The following is a 26,515-nucleotide window of genomic DNA, read 5'->3' on the forward strand; positions in this document are numbered from 1 at the left end:
TTTGTCCTCCACTTAAACATGCTACAACAGTACTAGTGTCAGTAAATTGGCAGTGAGTCTACCTTGAAATCTCAACTCTAGAGTAGATCCAACACAGGACAGCCCGCACTGTAACAAATACATGTGATCCCATTGTAATTTCATGGACCAGCTGGACTGGGAATCACTTGAAAATAGACGAACAAATTTAACCTGTTTTGTTTGAAGTGAAGCATGTGAAATGTTACACTTAAGAAATCCTAGGATTCTTAGGTGGTATGTAATTAATGTGAGTGTTCCATTTCAGGTCTGACTAGATACATTGAAATTACACACACATCCTGGTCCAAATCACGTTTGCCTGGTGGCTACGGGCATGGTTTCACATGTGGCTTATAATAGAGATTTGGCTGATCTTGGAGTTTTGGCATTTAGCCTGATTCAAGGCTAGCAGTCAGACACATCCTTGAATTGTGCAACAGATAAAATCAGCTCACTATTGAATACGCATTAGTCCACTGCACCAGCTGTTAATATATAAATAACTCCATGCATACACTTCAGTGATGTTTGCAGAATATACCCTCCTTGCGGTCTGCCAAAATATTTGCTCCTCACACACTGCACAAAATTCTTCAAGTTTTAATTCAGCTGGCTCTTTCCTGTTACCAGTATCTTCCTGCTTGCTTTATTTATACACTGACTTATGACTTGAAAGACCGGCCCAGACTGTTTTCTAAAGTCTAAATAAGAAAAACAGCTCACATAAAGTTCCCTTCCGTATGGATGAACATCACTGATACAGCTCATCCCACAATAATACTTCGTTACTAATGACAACCAACAAAAACCCACAATCGATCCTTTAATTCTTTTTATCTTATGTTTAACCACCCACTGGAGATACCACTGCTAACTTATAAGGGAAGTTTCAGCAATGGTAAGTTGCAAGCTTCAATTTGAGAAAGCGTTCCGTTCCGTGGTTTAGTCCATCATTCCGTTCCGTTCCGTTCCGTTCCGTAGAATAGTCCCCACCCTTAAAAACTCTGTTCTTGTTCACTGAACTTTCTTGGCTTTTTTTTGTTTGCGCCTCAGGCTGCGCCAAAGCGCTATTTTTTGTGATCCCCGGATACTCTCCGTAAAACGGCAAAACCTCCGAACGTGATCTGCAATATTATTGTTATTGTTATTATCTACTTTACCAGTTAGGCAATGAAACACATCGTTCGGTTAAGTTGGTTCGCAGCACTTTTCGCGGCGATTTCGAGTAGTCCACTGATGTCAAGGATTCCGTCCCAAGCCACGTGCATTATTGAGTCGTGTGGTAAGCAATTGTTATACCTAAATTATCCGAAGTCTCAAAATTACAGTGCATGAGCATGATATTAAAACCAGAGAGGCGCTAATGTCTAGCTATGTCATAAGCTATTGCTGAGGCCATATAGCTACTACTCACTGCAATGCTATATTTTATACATAGTAGCTACACAATGTATAATTATGTTAAGTATACTCCACATGAAGTTATGACTCATCTAGCTAGTTACTGCTGGTCTTATTGCTTTTCATAATAGTTATGTATGTTCGAAGTGGATAGCTAATTGTATGAAAGAATATATGAACCTATAAGTGTAGTAACACTAGACCACTGGTAATAAGCTAGGGGAGGCCCAGGGAAGTCATACTGTTAATTGGCTGTAGCTATGACTGTGAATGAGCTTATATGGTTCCTCCAGCTAGATGGTCACATTACATAATGGCCTGAGTTGTTAAAAATTAAATTAGTGTACATGGAAACTTTTAGTGAATAACTAAACAATATCCACTTGATAGTGTGACCACACTGGTGGAGCCATAAGCTCATTCACATGCATCCAAACATGTATTTAATATAGTTATTACTATATGACTTCTCTGGGCCTTCCCTTGAGTAATTAGTGGTTACTGCACTTATACACTGCTGGACATCAGCTAGTTGTATGGGGGAGCCTTCATGTTTAAAGTTTTTAAAAGCTGCAGAACTTGGACAAATTTGTGAACACGTGCTTCACTCAACAGTCAACATTGGATCACATGCATGTACATAATGTGTAGTAGCTATACTGAATAATGTGCCTGTCTAGGGACCAGGATGACAAAATTTTTTGATAGTTTATGAGATTTATTAATACAAAATTTCCTGTTAGACAGTTTCCTGATCATGATCACCTTGATTACTCTGCCTCATTCTGAGTGATTATATACTAATACTTCTATCCCACTGAAGCCCTACATCAAAGTAAAAAAACTGGGGGTACATGGTAATTAAACCCCGGGAATGGTAGTTAAACTCCAGTGCATATATGGAAGACAACGTATATTAACACATTCATAGAAAGAAGTGTAGTCAAAGCCTTACACATTATAAAACTACAAGTTTAGCATAAATGAAACCATACACAATGTACAACTATAGTCTTGTCTCCAGCCTCCCACGCACTCAAAGGTCATGTGATCGAGTGTGTGGGTGGCTGGGGATGAGGCAGAGAAGTTCAGCAAAACTTGAAGCCTTACACAACTGATACATTTGTCTAGCCTTATTGACATGTTGTTTGTGAACTTGACTGCTTCAAAGTGTGGGATAGAAGCCAATTAAACCCCACCTGCACTCGTAGGATATCTAGTTATCAACACCTTGGCCTCGGCTTTGCCTCGGCCTTGGGCTGATAACTACAACATGGTCAACATCCTACTCGTGGTGGAGCAACATGCATTCATTTATCCATTGAACAATCCTAGTAGTCTATGTCTTATCAATACTACTGTGTAATAGCAACTGTAGCTAACTATAACCACCCAGGTTGTAAATAAGGTGGCTGAAAATATTGCAAATCAAAGGTGGTGGCCAAGAAATGGCTGCAATGATGTTGATGCTAATAAATTTCAATAATGCGTACAGCCATTATTAACATTAACAGCATTGCAGCCATATCTTGACTGCCACATTTAACCAGGCTTTTCAAGGCCACACCACTTTTTAACAATATGACTGTTTTTTTTTACTTATTGTATTTTACATGGCTACAAAAGGGTAGCTACACAGGGTTTGTTTTATTGACATTAAATTTTCTTCTTTTCTACAGACAAAGAAAAAAGTTAAAATTATACTACATTGCATTTTATTTGGCAATTTTTGTAATTTTTTAATAAATATCTAATACAACGCTTATAGAATGTTCTAGACAACCTGGAATTTACATTGTTAGGTCTTTCATATATAGTAGGGATAACAAAAGAGTAGGCGAGTACCACAAAATAACATCACCCAAAAATCATCCTCAATTTTTAGCATTGGTTTGGTAAAACTAAGCCCAAACAAGCTTTCAGATCGACCCAAAACACTTTCAACAAGTTGCTATTATACAGATTTTTTTATTTACATTATTTGATGGGATTTTCTGGTGATTGACTGACTAATTGACTGATGCCTTCAGAGAAGCATAACTTGATAATGGCTAACGCTATGGGCTTGATGTTTTCACTGTTTGACATCGCTTCAGCCCGACAGGTGCCTTTTGACATACCACAATACGTACAATGCATTCTCCATGGACTTACCTGTGTCCTCCTTTGTGTCCCACTCATCTTTGCTGATAGCGACAAGCGTCGATTTTGTGGCAGCATGTGATGGCTTCTCTTCGTAACAGAAATCGTCCATATTTTTTTTGTAGTGGCTATTTTGATTGCAGAGGTGCTTTTTGAACAGTTCTTGATTCGTACTGCTGTGTAACGGGTTGAACATAGCTGACAACAAAGCATAATGGATACTTCACTTTTCAGACAATAATAATTGATATAACTGGGGCATGCAGCACCATTTCTTTGTTTTGGTATGCATGGATTGCAGAGGTGCTTTTTGAACAGTTCTTGATCCAAAATGCTATGTAATGGGTTGAACATAGCTGACAATGAAGTGTAATGGATATCTCACTTTTCAGATGATAATTGAATGTACTTGCTGGTAAGGGTCCCAAACAATAGATGCATATTGTAAAATGGGACGAACGATTGTAAATATGGAGATTCTTTGACTTTTTGAGAACAGCTTGATAAGTTTCACTTTAAAAAATTTTGTGTCCTAGAAGCTTTATTAGCAATGTTATTTATACGAGAAGCCCATGACATGCTGTTGTGTAAGATGATCCCCAGGTAAGTGTGTTCAGTTTTTGTGTCTAATACATGAATATAGTTAAAAGAGATACCGTAAAAGCAGAAATTTTGGTGAGCTGAATATTTGGTGATTCCTCTATAAATTGCATTTGGCGAAAAATTACTTTGGCGAAATGTATTATGTGTAAATGTGCGTGTCAGCAAGCCTTTCAGTGACATGGAATTCCAGCTGGAGTTACACGTGGTGAAAAAGTGTGTACGTGGCTACCGGCTGTAGTATAAAATCAGGCAAAAGAAAACTGAAGATGGAGTCGATAATTTCAAGGGCCACTCATCTTTCCAGGAAGAGGTAGCACACAGCAGAGATCTCGGCAGAGATCTTGCGTGGAATATTATGCCCAATCACGTTGCTTCCTTTCTCAATGATGGATGGATCGAATAAATTTTCATCCCCCTTTTGAAGCTGAATTGCAATTACTGATATTAAGAGTCGCGAAATGTACAAAATTAAATGGCTAGTAAAGACTGGCCCTCCCATAGAGGCCGCACAGACGGAGCCATTGAAAAGAAATCTAAACTTGCCACACACCACCAGCCAAGGAGAAAATGACAAAGTGGGCACAACTTCAATTTTCAGCAGGTCTCGACACGTGTGTAATTCTATTGCTTACCTATTATAATTATTATTATTACACAAACCGCGAACTTTTAATTTGACGATTTTGTAACCATTCGCCAAATTTAATTCCACGCCAAAATTTCTGCTTACACAGTAATAGATGGTGAATTGCTGCATTTCATGACCACACATTTAGGGATAAGACACAAAAAATCAGTAGGGGTATAACACTACTGATTAAATGCAGATAAGATACAAAAAAAAATCAGTAGGGATATCGTAACGCTTCTTATTGTTTTACTGTGGTTTAATATTGTGCACTACTCCAGTTTGTTTCAGTACTTTTTTATCGATGTGCTATGGTCCCTACTCTAGTTGAAACTCCAAATTCTTCTGTGTACTTGTACAACAGTACCATATAGTAGGGACCATAAAGGTGTGGGCATAGCCCATGAAAAAACATCACCCAAAAACTAGCCTCACTTTTCCCTGATAAGTATTGGTTAATAAAACTAAGCCCAAAAAAGCCTTCAGATCAACTCGAAACACTTATGGATTTAAAAAAATATATATTAAACAGAATTTTCTATTGACTGACTGACTGACTGACTGATGCCTTCAGACAAGCATAACTCAATATTGGCTAAGGCTATCAGCTTAATTTTTTCACTGTTTAACGTCGCTTCAACTGGAAAAATACCTTTTGGCATACTGCAGTACATACAATGCATTCTTTATGGACTTACTAGTGTCATCCTTTGTATCCCATTCATCTTTGCTGACAGTGAAGAGTTTTGATTTGGCAGTAGCTAGCGTGTAATGGCTTCCTTTCATAACGGAAATTGTCCATATTTGTGATCGGATCTGAGAAAAGGGGTCTTATAGTCTTTCAAATTGTGTGTACTTGGCAATTCATAACTAGAATTGTGAATATGGTGCCACCCTGAAATTTGGTGACATTACACCAGTACTCCTGACATAGCACTCTTTCCTAGTGTAATATGAAGGTGACAGGATAAAACTCAATGAGTTATGAGTAGCCAAACTTAGGAATTTGGAAAGGCTATAAGACCACTTTTTGCACGTTTTTCATAGTTGATTGCAGAGGTGCTTTTCAAACAATTCTTGATTTGTAATGCTGTGTATCAGGTTGAACATAGCTGACAATGAAGCTTAATTTTTCAGCTGATAATTAATAGCTGGGGTGCGCGGTACCATTTCTTTGTTTTGATGCGGTATGAGTGGGTTCACCAGTCATAATAATTTTGTTTTACGAAAAAAGTTAACAAACAAGTACACAAAAACTTAGAATTTTCGACTAGAGTAGGCACCATAGCACATTGATAAAAAGTACTGAAACAAGCTGGAGTAGTGCACAATATTAAATCACAGTAAAACAATAAGAAGTGTTATATCCCTACTGTGCATTTCCATTGTAGTATGTTGAGCACAGTAGGGATATAACACTGATTTAATATTGTGCTCTACTCCAGCTTGTTTCAGTACTTTTTATCAATGTGCTATGGTCCCTACTCTAGTTGAAAATTCCATTTTTGTGTATTAAGTATAATGAACAACTACCTGAGGCATAATGAGTGACTACCTGAAGCTTATTTTGAGAGTGTTAAATCAAAATGGGTAACTCCAGGAACACCCAGAAGAGGTTGCTCATGCATCATAGCCCCATGAAATATTGCAACATGTGGTAACGTGGCCTTGAAATATGAAATCTTTTTCACATTCACAAGAAATATTCATACCGTAGTCTTTTTTTAGCTAAGTAAGCTGCACAAAGTGTTGGATATTAAAAGAAGGACTCTATACGGGCTGTAATTTTTGATATCATTTACACAATAGATTGCTTTATATCGACACAGATGTGTTGGGGTTGGATGGGCTAAATTTTTCTGTGATATCATAAAATGTTTGATGATGCATGGTCAACATCCTCTGAGGAACACCCATAAAACTACCCACGGGTGATTATATGCATAGTACTAATTGTTTTATATGCATGCATGACATTCCAAGAAAAACTTTTAGCACTATTTCAGGAATACAATCAATCATCAAGCATTTCATTTTTATTTGGTATCAAGACTCATGGTAGTCAGTCGCGTAGCCAGTAAGCAAAAACACATGCCGCAGACAATAAATGACATGACCAGTTATCACTACACGTGAGGATTTTACAGGAATGAACGTTGTCAAATTTGGTTTGCCTGTAACTCACCCATCATTTACGTTATCTCTCTGAAACTCTAGAGTTAAACGCATCGTGTCACTTGTAACTACCACACAAGCAGTGAAGCAAATCCACATTGACTGTTTTGAGATCGAGATTGCCGACATCAAAGGGGAGGTTTCTTTTTTTCCGCATGTGATTAGATGCAACCCCAGGTGTAGTTCTTTGTGTTCCTTTGTACATTCCAAACATTGATTGCCCTGCTAACGCTTCCATATTCTCAATCGCCTCAAGATTCACATCATCGATTTCTCCATACAGCATTACTCTACAGTCATACTTTCAGCACCAAATGAAGTTTCAGTCGTCCTCAGTTGGCCTAAAGGGCATATACAAAACCAATATTGTTGTTTTTCACAATACTTGCTTGGCATGTAGGGCAATGTGTCTTTAAACTGTTCTAAAAGTTTCGTTAAGATTGTTACATATATTTTCGAGAATGGCTAGTTTGAAATTTGAATTAAGTTACCCCCATGTAATTTGCTCTCTAAGGGCATGGCTGAAGAATCTAAAGAATGATGCACAGCACAACTGTGGTCACCGGTTATAGGGCAGTGTAGTTAATCAGTGCATGTAGCCATAAAGAAGTGTGCAAAAAAACTATGCCATTGCTTGAGAATGGCTAGTTTGAAACTTGAATTTAGTTAGTCGTCCCCACGTAATTTGCTCTCTTAGCAGGTGCAGCTTAAAGAATTCAAAGAATGACACAGAGCACAACTGCGGTTACCAGTTGTTGAAACAAACTGTGGGTATGTGTATCTAATTAGTGCATGTAGCTAGCCTAAAAGGAAAACCGATATTTAATTAGAATCGTCACCATGCGTTTTATTGAACCTCTGCACAAAATTATATGGGTACACATGTAGTTACAACATACAGAGGACACATGAATACCCAACAATTTTCACAATAATAAAGTAAGAGTTATATAATATAATGATATAACTGCTATGAAAATAATGTCTCCACTTCTCCATTTGCCCACCACAGGTCTCACACGACGGCATATTCATCCAAACACAGATAGCAATGGGAGTAAGTACACTGACAACAAGTTGGTAGGACTCCATTTGCAGAATCCAGATTAGTGGGTGTGGCTTTAGTATGTCTAAACAGCATGTTAACACACATTCTTGTTATAAATATGTACTAGAGTTGCAACATTGCAACAGTATAGTATTTAAGTACAATGATACATCACCATGGATTGCATCACTATCAAACAACACTAAGTGGATTATATTGTTGGATCTCTAGTATGTGCACTCCATCGTACAATCAAGGAAACCTGTCTTAATGGCCACCAGTATAGAAAGACAACCTCTCTCAAAAAGCCAATTCCAAAGTGGGAATTTATACACTGCTACCTGCTTATTGAGCAAAGGTGGCAATAGACAAGCTCCACTGTAATTTATTTACATGTTCTGATCCTGTGCCTTCTGTCAGTGGATAAGATCGACTTGGCCAGGACAAAATGTGACCCAAATGTCCTGGATGATCCAGACTCAACCCACTTACGACCCAGTGGCCCAATGGAACTGAGTATTTATAGAGGAGAATATAATTGAAGGGGTCAGTGGAAAAAGAGGACATGTGCCATCTTAGATTTTCCATTTTCTAAAAATTAGAATGGCTTGGTTTAACCATGTGGATAGTATTGTCACTAAGTAAACATGGCAGTCTCAATATAACTTTTAGCAAATGTTACAAAAATTCAATTATGTCTCAAAATTCTGTTTAACACCCATTAGGTGGTCACCTAATCTAGCTTTCAAATGGCACTTGTCCCTTTTGTTGCTGGCCCCTTCAATTATATTTATTTCTAAGATGTGTAAACACATTACAACATGTGCATACAAGAAATACTACATACCGTTTTAGCATTCCAAATCACCACATTATGCATGGACTAGTCAATAATACTGCCCATCAGTAAACCTGAAGAGGAAAAGTTACGAAAAGTAAAAATGCATAAAAGTACATACAGTTAATACTGGTGAACAATATTAATGGTTAACAATATACATTGAAACATTACTCAGGTCACTTTATGGCCAACCTTGTGGCAGATTGCTCTGTACACAAAATGACACATTCAGGTATTGTATTTAGATGGATGATAATGTAACACATTGTGCCATAAATACTCATGATGTGTCACTGCTAGGCAGTATATTGATATGGCTACCTGAGTAAATCAGATAAATAGGTGCAGTAAGATGGTTACTTCTGGGCCAAAATTTCTTGGCTTAATAAGCATGTACCTGCTTTAGCAAGGCACTGATTTTACCATTAGATGTATCACAGGAGAATGTAAAAGTTGGCCTTCTTAGAGAGGCTGTACAGGTGACCACCAAGGCAGGTCCACTGTGGATGAAAGCCAGGCATTAGATATTTGGCGTTTCGTGTGTTGAAGGCATTCCAGGGCTTCTGGTAGTCTGAAATCTCACCATAGTGTACTCAGCCAGTGTTGTTTCCACCACTAAACCACTGGAATGCTGTGTTTTTGTCTTATCATAGATAATATACCCCTCTAGATTGGAAACTGCGCCACGCACCCATAGACTTTGTACATGAACCAGTGTCGGTTTTGCGCCATTAACCGACTTTATTTTCTAACGAGAATGACTTGTGATGTTGTTATGATAAGTGCTTTGATACGTTTGACCACTTCATGTCACTTTTGGTTAGAAGTCTTACAATGGTGGATTACATGCTTTGGAGAAAGCACATTCTTTGCTAAATTAAGTGCTGTAGCTAGGTAGAAAAAGAAAGTATCACAAGGTTAACTATGCTATAAAGAATGGCCTCAGCTAAATAATGCGCATTCCCGTAACTTCTTTGGCAGGTTTTTGAGATGGTATTTTATGGCAAAATGGGAAGCACACTCTCTCTGTAATTCTAAATAGTATCACTACACAATTTATACTACAAAGTCATCAAATAATGCTCTGTGGACTGGTCTGGATGCAAATGGTGTAGCGTACAGGGTTTGGGTGTTTTCCTTGAATGTGTCCAAACCATCACATCTCGCGTTCAGTTTCGCTTCTACTGTTTGCACAAGAAAGAGTCAATTTGCCTCAAAACTTGCTGTTGCATCTTGAGAAAGAACCCTTTACCAGTGGTGAGTCTTGTTTAGCCCAGAGAAACTTATCTTGTTATTGAAGAGGGAACGAAACTAGCCTGTAACCAGTGGCATTTACTATATATACTAGTTTCCAATCCAGGGGGTATATTATCTATGGTCTTATGCTTGAACTGAAACGGATATTCTGAAAATATATTCTATGGATAATGACTTCATCACTTTATTCATTAGGACCTTATAAGGACCAAAAGTGTTATATAATTCTTACACTTTGGGCTAACGCCCAACTTGGAAATGTCCCATCTGTGATCATTTAATCTACATCAGGAGCAGTGCCTTTGGCACTCTAACAGATTGGTTGCCCCCTTGCTGCCAGCACTCACCGTCTCACACGCTGTCGCACACTAAATCCATCTCTATAGCCAGTTAGAACAGCTGCATTGCACATGCTTCTTACCAGTTGCTTATGGCTGCAAAATGCAGCCACCTCCTTAATCAGAAAATTTTGTCCCTACAATATTGACCAGTTTTCACTGTACTATTAGTGGAGGATTAATTATCAAGATACTGAGATATACATACGCTATAAAGTCATCTCTGGACAACCTCCAAATATAGCAGTAAAATTTTCACCCTGGTCCAATGTCTACTAATTGTATACTGTCATGATAGAGATTCCACTGTACAAAATACACACTATCATGGTATGTGCTAATTATGCCTTTTACAATTACGTTTTACAACACAAATACATGTATGGTTAAACTCATTAATTGTGCCAATCTCTTCAACACAAAAAGACAACCTTCAGGTGATGAGACAACAGTTTTAAGATTCTCACAAAGATACAGCCTATTCTGGTATGCTTATTTATTAGTAATATTAATTTTAAAAGCGTTTATTTACAATAGGACATAATTACATGCCCCTCTATTGTCTCTGGACATACTCGCCATTTATCTACCATTCTCATTTCATTTCACAAGATATGGGTAGGGGCGTGGCTTCTCCACTTGAATTGGTCAATGCTTGAAGTAGATCGAGATACTCTAATAGAGCAGTCAATCACTCTAATAGAACAGTCACATTTCTACAAGTGCTGTATTTTTTATATTGTAAAGTCTGTAAATAACTAGCAATTTAACTACATAATGCAATGCTATGCAGAAGTTGTAACTATGCTGTAACTTTGATTGCTGAATTGTTTTGTGACAGCTCTATTAGAGTATCTTGATCATTTTAATTCCAGGCAGCCGTGCAAGATGAAAGGCAAAGTGTTATTAAGGGTTTACTAGTTAAATGGATGTAAGCTGACTGCAGTTGCATGCCACTAAAAATACAGTTGTGTTTAATATTCTGTCACTGTAAAAGGGGTTTCTGTCAAAGCCATGGAAACCTACATACTGTGCTCACAGTGAGAGTATGCTTATTCTAACAAAAAGGTTTGAAATTCCATCCTAAACAGTTCATAGCTGTAAAAAAGTGTATGTCCAAGTAAAGCAAAGTTAACTGCGACAAAAAGTGATGATATCATAGTGCGGCCATGTGTGAGGTATGCAAGTTGTAAATATTAATCAGATAATACAATATTATTGTTAAAGTATTAATGAGAACTATGTGATGCTGCCAGTCTTTAAGTGTGTGAGCATCTTCATAAATGCCACTCAAATTAATCTTGATTCTCAAGAAAGCAAAGTGTATAGATTCTCTGATAGCAATAAATAGTTTGAGTTTGGCTGCCTTTCCTTTGTTCAGAGCATTGCCGTATACAGGAAAGGCGGCCAAACTCAAACTATTTATTGCTATCAGAGAATCTATACACTTTGCTTTCTTGAGAATCAAGATTAATTTGAGTAGCATTTATGAAGATGCTCACACACTTAAAGACTGGCAGCATCACATAGTTCTCATTAATACTTTAACAATAATATTGTATTATCTGATTAATATTTACAACTTGCATACCTCACACATGGCCGCACTATGATATCATCACTTTTTGTTGCAGTTAACTCTGCTTTACTTGGACATGCATTTTTTTTTACAACTATGAGTTGTTTTGGATGAGATTACTACTACATGTACGTATATATATACAGTTATTTATTTTGTATTCAACATTTCAATTATTTTACTTATTTTTTTAACATACAATAAATGATTGTCTGTCAATTTTTAATAGGCACTTCAAATGACAAACTTAAAAATGGTCGTATGACCATCACTCCTGACCCACCACAAGTAAATGAAAAGCTTACAATATACATTAGTGGAATTCTCAGTAAGATTTGTTTCTGTGGTGTATATAGATACGTAGCTAATATTGTTGTTAATTAACTCATATAATATAATCATAACACATATTATATGTGCACCTCACTGCATATTAAGCATGCCTCACTGTGGTATATAACTGATATATACCCTAATTTTTGTTAGTGTTTACCGTATTCCTTTCCCTACTGCATTGACTCACTATTATTTTCCAGGACAGTCCACTGTATATTGATGTAATCTTGCATATACATTTACAAATGAAGTAGGGATCCAAGCGATAAAAAGTAGTGAAACAAGAGATGAATGATGGTATTACAGCACAGCTCTGTGGGAAAATCTCTACATTTGCATGTTACAACAATCATTTTGTTCAATGCCGAAGTAGGGATTTTTCCACCGAGCTATGTTGTAATACCATCATTCATCTCTTGCTTCACTACTTTTTATCACTTGGATCCCAACTTCAATTTTAAATTATTATACTAATATGTTTGGTTTTTTGTTATCATACACTACGATAGTACTGTATAGTAGGAACCACAAAGGAGTAGGCATGGCCCACAAAATAACATCACCCAACAATAGCCTCAATTTTCCCAGACAACAATGAGGCAGTATTAGTTAGGTAAAACTGAACCCAAACAAGCTTTCAGATCGACCCGAAACGCTTTCAACAAGTTGCTACGGAATTTTAAAAACTTTTTATTCAACAGAATTTTCTACTAACTGACTGAATAACTGACTGATGCCTTCAGACAAGCATAACTCGATAACAGCTAAGGCTACGGGCTTGATTTTTTCACTGTTCAACGTCACTTCGGCCCGACTGGTGCCTTTTGGCATACCGCTGTATGTACAATGCATTCTTCATGGACTTACCAGTGTCCTCCTTTGTGTCCCATTCATCTTTGCTGACAGCGAAAAGTGTCGATTTGGTGGTAGCATGTGATGGCTTACCTTCATAACAAAAATCATCCTTAGTGGCTATTTTGATTGCAGAGGTGCTTTTCGAGCAGTTCTTGATTCATACTGCTGTGTAACAGGTTGAACATAGCAGACAATGAAGCATAATGGATACTGCACTTTTCAGACAATAATTGATATAACTGGTGCATGCAGCACCATTTCTTTCTTTTGGTATGCATGGTTAGCAGAGGTACTTTTCGAACAGTTCTTGATCCGAAATGCTGTGTAACTGGTTGAACATAGCTGACAACGAAGCGTAATGGATACTTCACTTTTCAGATGATAATGATATAGCTGGGGCATGCAGCACCATTTCAGATGTGGTATGCGTGGGTTCACCAGTCATAATAATTATTTACAAAAAAAGTTAACAAACAAGTACACAGAAAAATTTGGAATTTTCAACTAGAGTAGGGACCATAGCACATCAATAAAAAGTACTGAAACAAGTTGGAGTAGTGCACAATATTAAATCACAGTAAAACAATAAGAAGTGTTATATCCCTACTGTGCATTTCCATTAAGGTATCTTCAGCACAGTAGGGATATAACACGTCTTATTGTTTTACTGTGATTTAATATCATGCACTACTCCAATTTGTTTCAGTATTTTTTATCGATGTGCTATGGTCCTACTCTAGTTGAAAATTCCAAATTTTTCTGTGTACTTGTATACCATACAGCTATACATGTATGGTGTTCTATTAGGATGACTGCTGTATAAGACTATCTCAATTCTAGCCGGTGTGACATGATACTCACAAGTTGAGGTGCAAAGTGAATGCTCTCATATGTATTTACGGTATTGAATCTCATATCTACAAGCAATGAAGCTTAAACATCCATTAAATAATTCATAAAATTTAGTCCTCATGTTAAAATTATAATGTTTATAATGAGGGTACTGGATTAAGGCATTGCTGCTGAAGTTTCCAAGAGCAGACCTCAATGATAAAAGAAGCATGGTATTTCACTAGAAACTGTTATCTGAGTTATTTTTAATATGAGCTGGGCCATGTGTCCTAAAATGATAACATGATATACTACAAAATTAAATTAAATTTTGAAGAACAAACAGCTGCTTGCAGTTGATCACTGTGAAAAAATGGCAGTGCCTTCAATAGGATAAAAATCCAATACCAGAAAATAAGATATGCCACCAAGAAAAAGTACAATTCCATTGTGCGGTAGCATTGCAGACTGTAACTGTGTATAGACACAATAATATAGTTTACAGTATGTAGGTAAATAAACACCAGCAAGCACAACCACACAGCAATCATCAGCCTAACAGCATATTTTGTGTATGTACTGTTTGTTATCTCAATCATGTTGTATGGGATGTAATCATGGTAGTATTTCCATCTCAAAGTAAAATAATGATGACGAAACAACAAATTAAATTGAAATGAAACAAACAAAACCACAATTATTCTAATCAACAAGAATATGACTTTCCACTAAATGCAGCTCAGTGGAAACAGCAGGGAGCTATGTTGACTGCAGCTTTCTGCTCTCATGAATGGCCAGTACAGCAGAACATAATAGTGAAAATAACAAAGCACAGCACATCTGGTTGTAAGAGGTACTGTGCTTCTGTGACAAAGCAATCTCACTCCTGGCACTGAAAGGCTTCAGGTTGAGAGCTATGCAATTTCACACACAAACTTATCAGCTGAAAACTGTGCTGGTGTTCTCCACACAATGGCCTGCCAGACCCAATGCAAAACTACTGGTAGCTGAGTGCCGGTACATCAATGGTGTGGCAATGGCATAATGATGTGTAACACAATACTGTACAACATATAGAAGATGCAGTTTATACCATAGAACTGTATGCAGCAATGTATTATTGGCACTGAACACTGGAGATGGAAATAATTTAGCTAGCAAGCCAGGTAAAGGATGAACAGAAGTATACAAAATAATACAAATACACAACAATCATGTTAACATGAAAACATACTCATAATCGTGTTCATCATGCAGCCCACTGGCACCTGGCATGGTGACTTGGAACTCACTGCGCCACCTGAAAACAGCTTAAACATACTTGTAATCTTGTTTTTTACGTGTAAGGTGGCCTCTGGTTCTCCTGCAGTCACTCCTACAGTCACTCGCACCTGTTTGCTAATCTTCTCCTTTGTGCAATCTGAAATTAAAACATGGTGTGGTGCTAGGCGTTATATAGAATTACACGTACATTTAACTCATCAGCACGAACAGGCTCAATGATTATACGTTTGTGCCTTCGTTCAAAGGCGAATCTGTCCCCGGTTAGTTTATGTCTCTAGGCCTCGTAGTTTCTTCAAACATTAATTATTAATTTAATTATTTATTTATGACATAATTTTAACCACATTTCTTATTATTCTTAGTACTTGGTTGTATAATTACTAGGCCCAGGGCAAATGCAACCAAGTACAATCACCAACGGGACAACCTACTAGTGGGGCATGTACAAACAGTGCATGGCCAACATAGTGTGTGCAGGTAGAAAAGATGCACAGTAATACAATTCTAGAGGATTTGACTGGCATATATACATAAGGGATGTATTAGTATGCAATTACAATCAGTGATTATCTGATCATGGAGATGTGAGGCTTCAGATGGAGAGCTATGCATCATCACACAAACTTACCAGCTGAAAACTGTACCTTCTTGCACAATGGCCTGCCAGGTGAGGCTTTCTCCCATCCCATACATGAGTGAAGGTAGCCTAGTTACATGAGACTAAAGAAACAAGACTATCAAAGTGTTTTAACCAACACAAACTAACCTCCAGCGATTAGTAGCAACTTCCAATCATGTTGTTTATTAAGCAGGAGTAGCAACCACTCGTCTTCCAATTGAAATAGTTGCTGTCGCCCACTTTTAAACACAAATGAACAGTAGTTTGCTTGTCTAGTGGATGTCACATGCTAACTGTTTTGATCAGCGTTAAATAGAATCATTGTACGTTTCTATCACCTCCATGAGAACACCTGCCCATTATACTATTGTCTCTTCATACAACATGGATTCTATTCCCGGTGAGTGCAAAGCGTTAGGCCTTGTAGTTTTCTCAAACATTATTAATTATTTATTTCATTATTTATTTATTTCATTATTATTGACATAATTTCAACTGCATTTTGTATTATCTTTAGTACTTGGTTGTATAATTATTATTATTATTATTATTATTAACTAGGACCGGGTCACACATAACCAAGTAAATTTGTTAACGTGTAAAACAATTTGTATTTGCTTTGTCTAACTGTGATGTATAATAAATATAGTAGGACCTCCACTATCTGAACATCTGTTTCAATTTAATCTTAAAAGTGTTCAGTTAAGTGCATTTGTTCAAATAAATGAAGCCCATTTGTTTATAATAGAGTTACGTTCAACTACTCTAATAGAACATACACTTACTATAATTCAATGTTCATGTAATAACAAAATACTCTAATAGGTCACACATACCCTAGTACAGTGGTCCCTTTAATGTTCAGCTATCGATACACAAATGCTCTATTATTCAAACTAAAGTGACAGTTCTATTAGATTATTTTGTTAAGTGTGTATGTTCTATTAGAGCATTTGAATGGAATTCTGATAAATCAATGGGTTTTAACTTTCCAGTTTAAATGATAACAAGGGGAAAGCCATGTGCACAGTATACATACACAAAATACATGGTAATATTATAAAGCTGATGTCACCAGTACCAACCAATACAAAGACATGAAAGCTCAGTACAACTTCCTAACAATGTTAAAGTATGCTATCAAAATTATAGGGCAACAGATGGACCAGCCAACACAGAGAAGAACTATCATAGAATGATTAAGAGTTATCCATCACTTAATTTCATTGTACGTGCGCACAACAGTCACACATTGCAAGCTAATAATACAATAAAATGGATATTATACCAATTTATTAAACAGTGGATGCTCAATAATCTGAACAGCTCTGTTCTCAATGTAGTGAAATTGTTCAGAATAATGGCTATATATAGAACCCTATTCAAATACTCTAATAGAACAAACACTTGTTCACAAAATACCCTAATAGAACAGTCATTTCTACTGTTGGGATTAGCAAGTGTTCATATTATTGGAGTTTGGATTAGCAAGGATCTATACTGTTCGCATACATTATAAGCTATATGCCAATGGTTTATATGACAGAATCTTAGTATGCACACTACTAACATGGCTACCCACTCCCAAAATGACTAGCTCATTACATTTATATTAGCACTGCTATTGTAGTCATCAGTACTCTGATTTAATTATAAAGTGCTTGGTTTAATTGCTACAGTTGCTATAAGCCATGTATATACACACAAATTTCATTCTACGAGGTGTACAGAAGTGTACCTACAATAGATTTGTCTTAACCAGTAGTCACACATCCAAACTGCTGCAAGGTATGGTGAAAGTGATCTTTAAATAAGATGCTCAAAGCTATACTATTATTCTCTGACATGTGTGTCTATATGCACCAAATGGATAGTACTGATATGTCTAGGGAAGCTGTATACATAAAACACGAACAAGTCTTACCTATAAGAACAACTGCTCATATCAGTGATTCTATGCACTAACTAGCAAATTCGCTCTAATTATAAGACTGCTTGTGCTCATTTATCAATTAAAGTATTACAGTCTGCATGAATCTTATGTTTGATGCTGTCTGTAAGCTTACATGGAGCCAAGCCCACTAGCGAGAGTTCATAATATAAAAAGAGAGGAGAGTATCCTACTTCGGTATAGCCTGTACAAATGCATATCTCCAAGTTATGATGCGATACCTATAGTCACTTGCAATGTGTTAGTTGGTCAGGTCTCTACTCAGTAGTAAGTTTCAATGACCCTTGTAGATTGGCTTCAATAAACAGTCCACTGATGACATTGTCAACACTCCTTAACACTGTATATGTAACTTGACATGACATCCTAAAGAAATCAAAGGTTTACTGTATTACTTAGATACATGATCATGATAAGTAGTTGTGGCTCACAAAAAAACTAGGTTGTGGCAGGACTAGGTTAAAACACTTCAACGTGAACTAATTGATCCATTGCACACGTGATCCAATCCAGGTCAGACTCAGATATTTGATCACGCGTCGGATGATCTAACCCTGTGAAAGCTATCAGTGGACAGCCTACTGTGACTGAGCACTAAATTTACAAGGCAGACATTTCAGCACAAGAAACGTTCAGGATACAAATTCATCCTTCTGTCAGCCTACAACATGTGCAACAGTGTAGTGCCAATTTATCAGTAAATTTAATAAAAATTAAATAGTGCGTATGTCGCCAAATTAAAATTTTGCCAACTACAAATTTCCTAAATATTATTTTGTTGTTACACGACATTTACACATGCTTTGAGGTTATGCTATGACATTATCACTTGTCAGCAGAAGTTTACCAAGTGAGTGGGCAAAAGACAATACCAGTTATAATCAGTTTTTCCATACCAGTTTACAACACTACTATACAGATAACAAGCGTCAACCCTGCACAGTGTACATACATAATAATATTATATGGTCAACTTATATAAAGCTAATGTCCCCATTACCATGTGTGACACTGAATAGGACCATCATCAACCCCATCTAATTTATTCTCAGTACAACTTTGTAACAATGCTACAGTATGCTATAAAAATTATAGAATTACAGATGGACCAGCCAACACAACACAGAAGCAGCAATATTAAAGAAAGATTGAGAGTTATCCATTACTTGATTTCACTGAATGTATATACAATAGTCACATATGTGACCATCTCAGCAAAAACCCATCTAGTTCGCACAACCTCTGAATATCCTTTTAATTTCTCAGCATTATCTGCATTGTCCAAGGAATGATTCACCAAAGTTTCAGCTTTCTGTGGTGAGTAGTTTTGGAATTACAGTGCTAGAAAGTAGGAAGAACAAGGAAATTGATTTGTACAGTGACTACTAAAAATAAACTACAGGCGCTTGCATTCGTAGCCATAACTTCCGTTTGGATTAGTCTACAAAGTTGAAATTTAGCTTACAATGTTCATCATGGATTGGCAGATCAACCAAGATATAGTTTTAGCCTTGCATTCATTTTTGTGTAGGCGTATGAAGGCGGCTTTGTTGAAGAATAGCAATAATTTTGTTTGCGTCTACCGCTTCGTAAACAAACTCACGTGACACGCAAACCATTGGGGCTACAGAAATGAAACAAATGTTTTTGAACTCTCCATGAGTAAGATGGTGTATAGTTTAATCGATTTAGATTTTCCTTCTTCGTGTACTGGCCCGATAAAAACTTGCATAATTTTCTTGTAGCATGCATAATGTAACGAAAAATATTTTTTTAAGTTTCAATTTTCTCAATGCACATGCTTGTGCAAACTAGACAGGTTTTCGCTGAGACAGTCACATATTGTAAGTTATCATACATACGCACTGTACACAGTCATACATTACAAGCTATATGCAACAACAGACATTTAACCAGAACATAACTATATTAGTATCCTATAGCATACTGTATGTATGCGATATATAGACTAGTGTTACGTGAGTAGTTAGTAACAAGTTTATAGTTGTTTGCAAGTGAATCTTTGGGATAGTTTCGAGACGTGAACAGGCAGCACTGTTATAAGACAGAATCTTAGTACATACTCCACTAACACTGCTACCATCCACAAATTGAATAGCTTACATTTGCACTGCTATTGTAATCATTATTACTCAGTGTTAACAGTATTACAGTGCTTGGTTTGATTGCTATAATAGCTATAAGCCATGTTATGTACAATAGTTGCACATCCAGTACTGCAAAGGTATGGTAAAAGCAAATGTTCAAAGCATATTATTTATCTTATGACACATGTGACTGCATCATTAGTGTACAATATGCACAGTACTGACATGTCTACAGAACATGAAACATAAACAAGTCTTATGAGAACAACTGCTCTATAATAAACTATTTCTTGGTGCCCCTTACTCAATCCTGAGCACAGTAAACAGAGTCTTTTACCATAGAAATTTTGTTTTGCTACCTTTTAGCTAAACAATGCTTGTACAGTAGCAATAAATAGTAAGTCGCCACTTATGGACTAGTCACTAAATAACAGACCACACAGCGTAGTATCAGTGGACAATAGCACAGACTTGTAAATATGGTCCAATAATAAGACTTGCCTCTACCAAAGATAATAGACACCCCTACATATGGGGTGTCTATTATCTATGCCGCTACTGACTAGGCTAAAATCTCGTAAGTGTATTCTAATGCTTTTGCGCATTTTAATACTCAAATGGAATACCCTAAAAACTATCTGCAGTAAAGTAATAGTTGCAGTACATTACACAGAACTAACCTCCAAGTAAGAAAATATCGTTGTTTCCACCAATAATAGTTCTTTCCCTCATAGGAGACAAGTTCCAGGTTTAACGCGCAGGCGGCGCAGCGCATTTAAATTGGTTGCTATGAGCTACAAACCGGCCTTACTAGTTACTGGGGCACGCTAACAAGTTTTACGGGTGGTAACTAACGAGTTACTGGTAGAAGAAAGGCACTATTTAGAAAAGTGTCCTGCTTAACGAAGGCAACGGAGAAAAAACGCTCACTTCAATTTGACGTTCGGGTTTCGTCTAACTCAATTCCGGTGAGTGTTCTTGTGTGCACTACGCAGTTTCGTCTGGACATTAATTAATTAATTATTTAATTATTTATGACGTCACGTTCTTATTATTATTATTATTACTTGGTTATGTAATTATTATCTAGGCTTGGGGCACTTACAACCAAGTACAATCACCAATGGGACAACCTACCAATGAGGCAGTGCATGACCATTACAGTGTGCACATAAATGCAATTATAATCAGATTCCGGCTTAAGCTTTGGGTATAATCAAGACAACAGCCATGTGCACTCTAATATAATTATATACATATATAGAAGACCCTCAGAATTTGTACTTAATTAAGTCTAGGATATTAATTTATGTATCTGTACACAATTTGTGTCCTCCTCATGAGATACCATGCAGTTGTTTAAATGAGGATGGATCAAGGTGATGGATTAAGACATGGCTGGAGTTGCCAAGGGCAGACCACAGTGATATCTGGGACAAAAAAACCGAGTATTTCCACTATGTGTCACACACAACCGTTATCTGACTCATCTGCTCAGTTACATTTTTAAGTATGAGATGGGCCGATATGTCAAAAAATGGTCAGATAGTGTCTTGGATACACTGCAAGATGAAATAAAATGTGTAGCAGATTGCTGTGAAAGGTGGCAGTGCCTTCAAAGGAATACTCATGGATATGGCACATCATCAGTGGTGTGCAGACACTGAATGGCACCTACAGTAGTGCCGGATTGGCACTTCACAGCAACAGGAGATAATATTTTATTTATTGTTACTGAGTAGTTAAATAGAAACACAGTACAAACAAACAATGCAAACAGTATTACAACATGAAAACATATAGTCTACCTCTGTTAATAATCCACCTGAATGTATGTACTGGCAGCTGGCATGGCGACTTGGGATGGTTTACAGCAGCACCTGGCACTTGTCTGAACAAAGATCTGGGCACAAACGATTAGTAGACAAGTTAGTGGTAGACCTGCAGATGGTCGCTCGTGGTCACTAATCTTCTCCCAGCCTTTGGAATTATGTATGTGGTGCTGTGCATTATATAGAATTACACGTTCGTTCAAGTCATCAGCACAAACAGGCGTAACTATTATACGTTAGTGCCTTTGTTCACCGGCGAGTCGAACCCCCGGTTTGTGCAAGTTCAAGTTCATAGGCCTTGTAGTTTTCCCAAACATTATAATTTATTTATTCATTTATTTCATTCATTATTATTATTTATGACATAATTTTAACCGCATTTCGTATTATTCTTAGTACTTGGTTGTATAATAACACTTCTTCGTATTTTTCTTCTTAATCTTCTTGCAGTATGTAAATTTTCTTTTTGCAAACTTTAGATGAATTGTAACAACATGTGCGTGCTTTAGTCGATTGACTTCAAATTTGGATGGCTGTAAGAGCATAATGCAGCACATTTACAGCCCAATTTTCATACAGATTGAAGTAAGAATAATGAAATTATGTGCAATTTTCAAATGACAAAAGCGATTTGTTGTCATGCCTACAGGATAATCCGCTTGAAGGAATAGCGTGAAAATTAGTCTGCATGTGAAGCTACTATCATAGTGCAAACCTTTTGTGGTTTGAAAGAACTGAGATTATTAGCTAAGGAGATATAAAGTAAAACCAAACTTGTGAAAATGCACAATCAAGATACTCTAATAGAACAGTCATTGATAAGTAAAAAACATGTGCAAAAGAATGTCAGTCCATGCAAGGTTCGAACCAGGTACCCCCACACCTATATACCCAAGTCCTTTAATACTGTGTCATTGCTGTCAGTTGCTCATCTCACTTAATTTCTACTTTATAAATGAAAGTTCTGGTTTAGTACACTACAATGATGACTCGTAGATCTATCAGTGGATATTCTAGAACATTCTATATACATTGTATTGAAGTACTCAGAAAAAATGTGTATTCTATTATAGTACTACAAAAATTATAAAAACAATCTATATCAAGTGTGTTGTGCAGCTAAGTACAGCCAGTATGGATGGTGACATCTCACATACTCATTGTATTAATACCATTTTCACCCAGTATGGGCAGTGACATCTCACATACTCATTTTCAGCCAGTATGGGCGGTGACATCTCACATACTCATTTTCATACCATTGCAGCCTTTTACAGGCGAGACCCTTCGATATGCAACAGCTAATAATGAGAATGGAGCTTGTGTAGATGTTTCTGCTTCAAGATTCTGTAGGAGGTAAACATCAGAATGCATTTTTTGATGTCAAAGTGTTTAATACTATTAATGCACCTTCATATCATGGTACCCAAGTATTCTCACTTTATCAACATTTTGAACATGAGAAACAACAGAAGTATGAACAACGTATTTGGGGAAATTGAGATAGGTTCTTTTACCCCACTAGTATTATAAACGTTATGGGGTGGTATGGGTCATGCTGCTGCTGTATTTTACAGAAGGCTTGCTTTTCTTGTCTCTATTCACAGAAGGAGTTGTCATATAGTTCTGTGATGTCATGGCTGTATTACAGGATGAGTTATTCTTTGTTATATCTGCTGTTATGTGTTTGAGAGGAGCTAGATATGTCCACTTTCACTAGGAACACATGACCATGTGCTAGCTGAGAGTCAGGTGGCTCCAGCTCATTGATTGAAATTTGATCTTAGAGCACTTTAACATCTTTAGTGCTAGAGGTGGTGAGAAGGGATGCTGGTAACCCTGGGAATATTAAAAGAAATCTTTTTATAAAAAGCTTTCATGTATCCGTAGCACCATAGTACTTGAACGGTATGATTAACCATTTCTGCTGTGGAAGCTTCCTCAAGGTAAGGAATCTCCCATTCCTAATTTGAGTTGAATCTGCCCAACTATCATTGGGGTAAACATGTCTTCAAAATTCGTCTAATTTCAGTTCTATTATAGCCATGCAGGCTTCAACAATTCCTGGAAAAAAGTTAAAAGGAATTATCAAGGCCAACCAGAGGCTGGCTTTGGAGCTTGCAATTACAAAAAGAAGTGATATCCACACAAAATCAGCCAAGCTGTGAAAAAAAAGGTGCTACTCTAAAAAGCCAGGGTGAAAAAAGTTGTGAGATCAAAGGTGGCGGCCAACAAATGGCTGCAATGATGTCAACACTAATAAATTTTAACAATGCACCCAGCCATTATTAAAATTTATTAGCATTTCACATCTTTTTCACCCTGGCTTTTTAAGACCACACCTTCTCACAGCTACATAAGGATTGTTATTAGATTGCATAATGAATAAGCGTGGTATTAAACCTATCGTGAATTTACAGGTATCTACCAAGTGTAAGCACTTACTGTACATAAGTTTGCAGCTTCTGTAATGCTGCTCAAGGAACGTGTTGACAGGGAAAATCAATGCCTCAATATGTTTCAATGCATGAAGAAGGACAAAGACCAGCCTGATTGAAGATAAAAAGAAAGACAAGTCACAGAGGGTACAATTTGTTGGAACCCCTAAAGGCACATCCCACTGGTGAGTTTTGTTGTTGTGGTGTAAAATACAGTAGTGGTTGTGCGCTGCTTAATTTGGCCTCCAGCCTTACAACTGTGGTCAGGCAGGTTGGCAGGCAGGCTTGCAGGTAGGCAGGTGGGTGGGCCGGCCAGCAGGCAGGCAGACAGACAGACAAAAATTTGAGTTTCGGTGAATTTTTTAAAATCCTATATCCTGCCACTTGTGTTTTCTTGTATTTAATACTGTATTTGATGTTAGATGGACTAATATTATTCCATGAAGGTAATTTTTGTTATTTAAGATGCTTCTACGTAGGATGATTCTTAAAGGCAGAATTTTAGGTGACGAGCGTCATTTATGGGGGATCCCTACTTAAACAGTAATACCATACTGTTTGATATGTAAGCTGTGAAAAAGGGTGCAGCCTTCATGTATGAAAAAGATGTGTTATCAATAGTGGGGTGCTCAAGAAATGGCTGCAATAATATTATAATGTCACTTAATTGACATAATAATTGCAGCCATTTCTTGACCATATCACATCTTTTTCATGCTAGCTTATATTGGAAGCTGTGCTATCTTTTTATTATCTACAGGTAAGCAAGATTTCAATTTGTACTATTTTGAAATTTGTTTTGTAACTTCACATCAAGATCTTGAAACACACTTGTTACATGTTTGGTTGTTTTTCTCATTTTAACTCATCAACATTTAAACAGATTTCCAATACATTCATTACTGAAGGTTTGTATGTTGATAATTCATAAGACACTTGCAAGTGGTTTAGCCAGTAGGTGTGACAAAAAGTCGTACTATCACCGACTTCTCTATTAGAATATATAGATCAGATGACTCTTATATACCTAAGTTTGGTATTACAGTCTGGTTTATCTTTTATTTTATATTTTATTTGACTATTTTTATTTGTTGTACTCTAATAGAGCACACAGTTTTGAGCATTTTTTCTTTCAGATGAACCTACATCTTCAACTTTGTATACATCTTCTGATCAATATGAGTTAATAAAAGTGCTTTTGTTACAGTAATACAATACACATAGAATAACAATCTAGAGATAAAGGGGTCTGCAACTTACTTGAAATCTTGCATGCCACATTTAAAATTTAAAGAAATCCTGAAATCTGTAGCATCTTTTTAATGTCTTGATTCTATTATCCATATTACCTTGCATCATTGCATCAATCTTGATCTATTTTTGCACTGAGCTAAAATGATTCTTTTATCCTGGTTTCTGTAAGTGTAGTTTCCTGGGCTATGTAGCTACCGAGTTAGTAAAGTAGCTTTGAAAGTCGCTGCTCTGATGGCAGGTGTCTGACTATGAGTACTAGCTATGATGTACTGCAGTAACAGCTAGATATAATCATGGTTTTCATATCCACACTGAGATTCACACTTACTTTGAGTGAATCCATCAAGTATTACTCTTGGCTATAGCAAAGAATCTACCAGTGAGCTACACATGGCCCTTAAATGACCTAGCTAAAGTCAAGGTGACAATGGTCTAGAGGATGGCACACATTTACACAACAACGCTGAAGACATAGCTTATAATTAAATATCAACATTCAATTACCCTCCAGCTTGAACCCTCTGAGGCCACTTTTTTGTGTTTTAAACTTTAATCAAAATTCAAAGAAATCTGAGAAATTGATACTTAGTGTAAAAAATCTTGGAAATCTTGAAATAGAAATTCTTAAGATTTCAAAATCTTGTAGACCCCTTAGATCTATGGAAGTATAAAACTTTGGTGCAGTAAAGTGCTTTCATTTATTAGGTAGAAATTGGGCAACTGATGAAGTGGTAAAGGATTTGAGCATATAGGTGTGCAGGTCCCTGGTTCAAATCCTGGGCAATTTTTTTGAGATTGTACTTGTTGACTGTTCAATTACTTGATCGAGCTTGTTTCACATGTTTGGTTTTCGTTTTATCAAACAGTACAGTAGTACTGTTTAAGTAGGAATCCCCCGAAATTATGTGAGCTGCCAAAAATAACCCCTTTTAAAAACCAGCTTAGAAATTTCTTACGAGATGGAAATCACCTTT

At 36.8% G+C, this 26,515-nt stretch overlaps 1 protein-coding gene across 1 annotated transcript in view; it reads left to right on the top strand.

The window, feature by feature from the left end:
* The first annotated feature begins 1,114 nt into the window (after positions 1–1,114).
* LOC136263183 (putative phosphatidylglycerol/phosphatidylinositol transfer protein DDB_G0282107) overlaps positions 1,115–26,515 on the top strand; it is a 35,152-nt gene continuing 9,751 nt past the window's right edge. The window contains exons 1-2 of the mRNA XM_066057692.1: positions 1,115–1,303; positions 12,263–12,361. Coding sequence (XP_065913764.1) covers positions 1,192–1,303; positions 12,263–12,361 — 211 coding nt within the window. The 5' untranslated portion in view covers positions 1,115–1,191. The remainder of the gene's footprint in view (positions 1,304–12,262; positions 12,362–26,515) is intronic.

The sequence above is a fragment of the Dysidea avara genome, chromosome 8 (genome assembly GCF_963678975.1).
Source record: "Dysidea avara chromosome 8, odDysAvar1.4, whole genome shotgun sequence".
NCBI classification, from domain to species: domain Eukaryota; kingdom Metazoa; phylum Porifera; class Demospongiae; order Dictyoceratida; family Dysideidae; genus Dysidea; species Dysidea avara.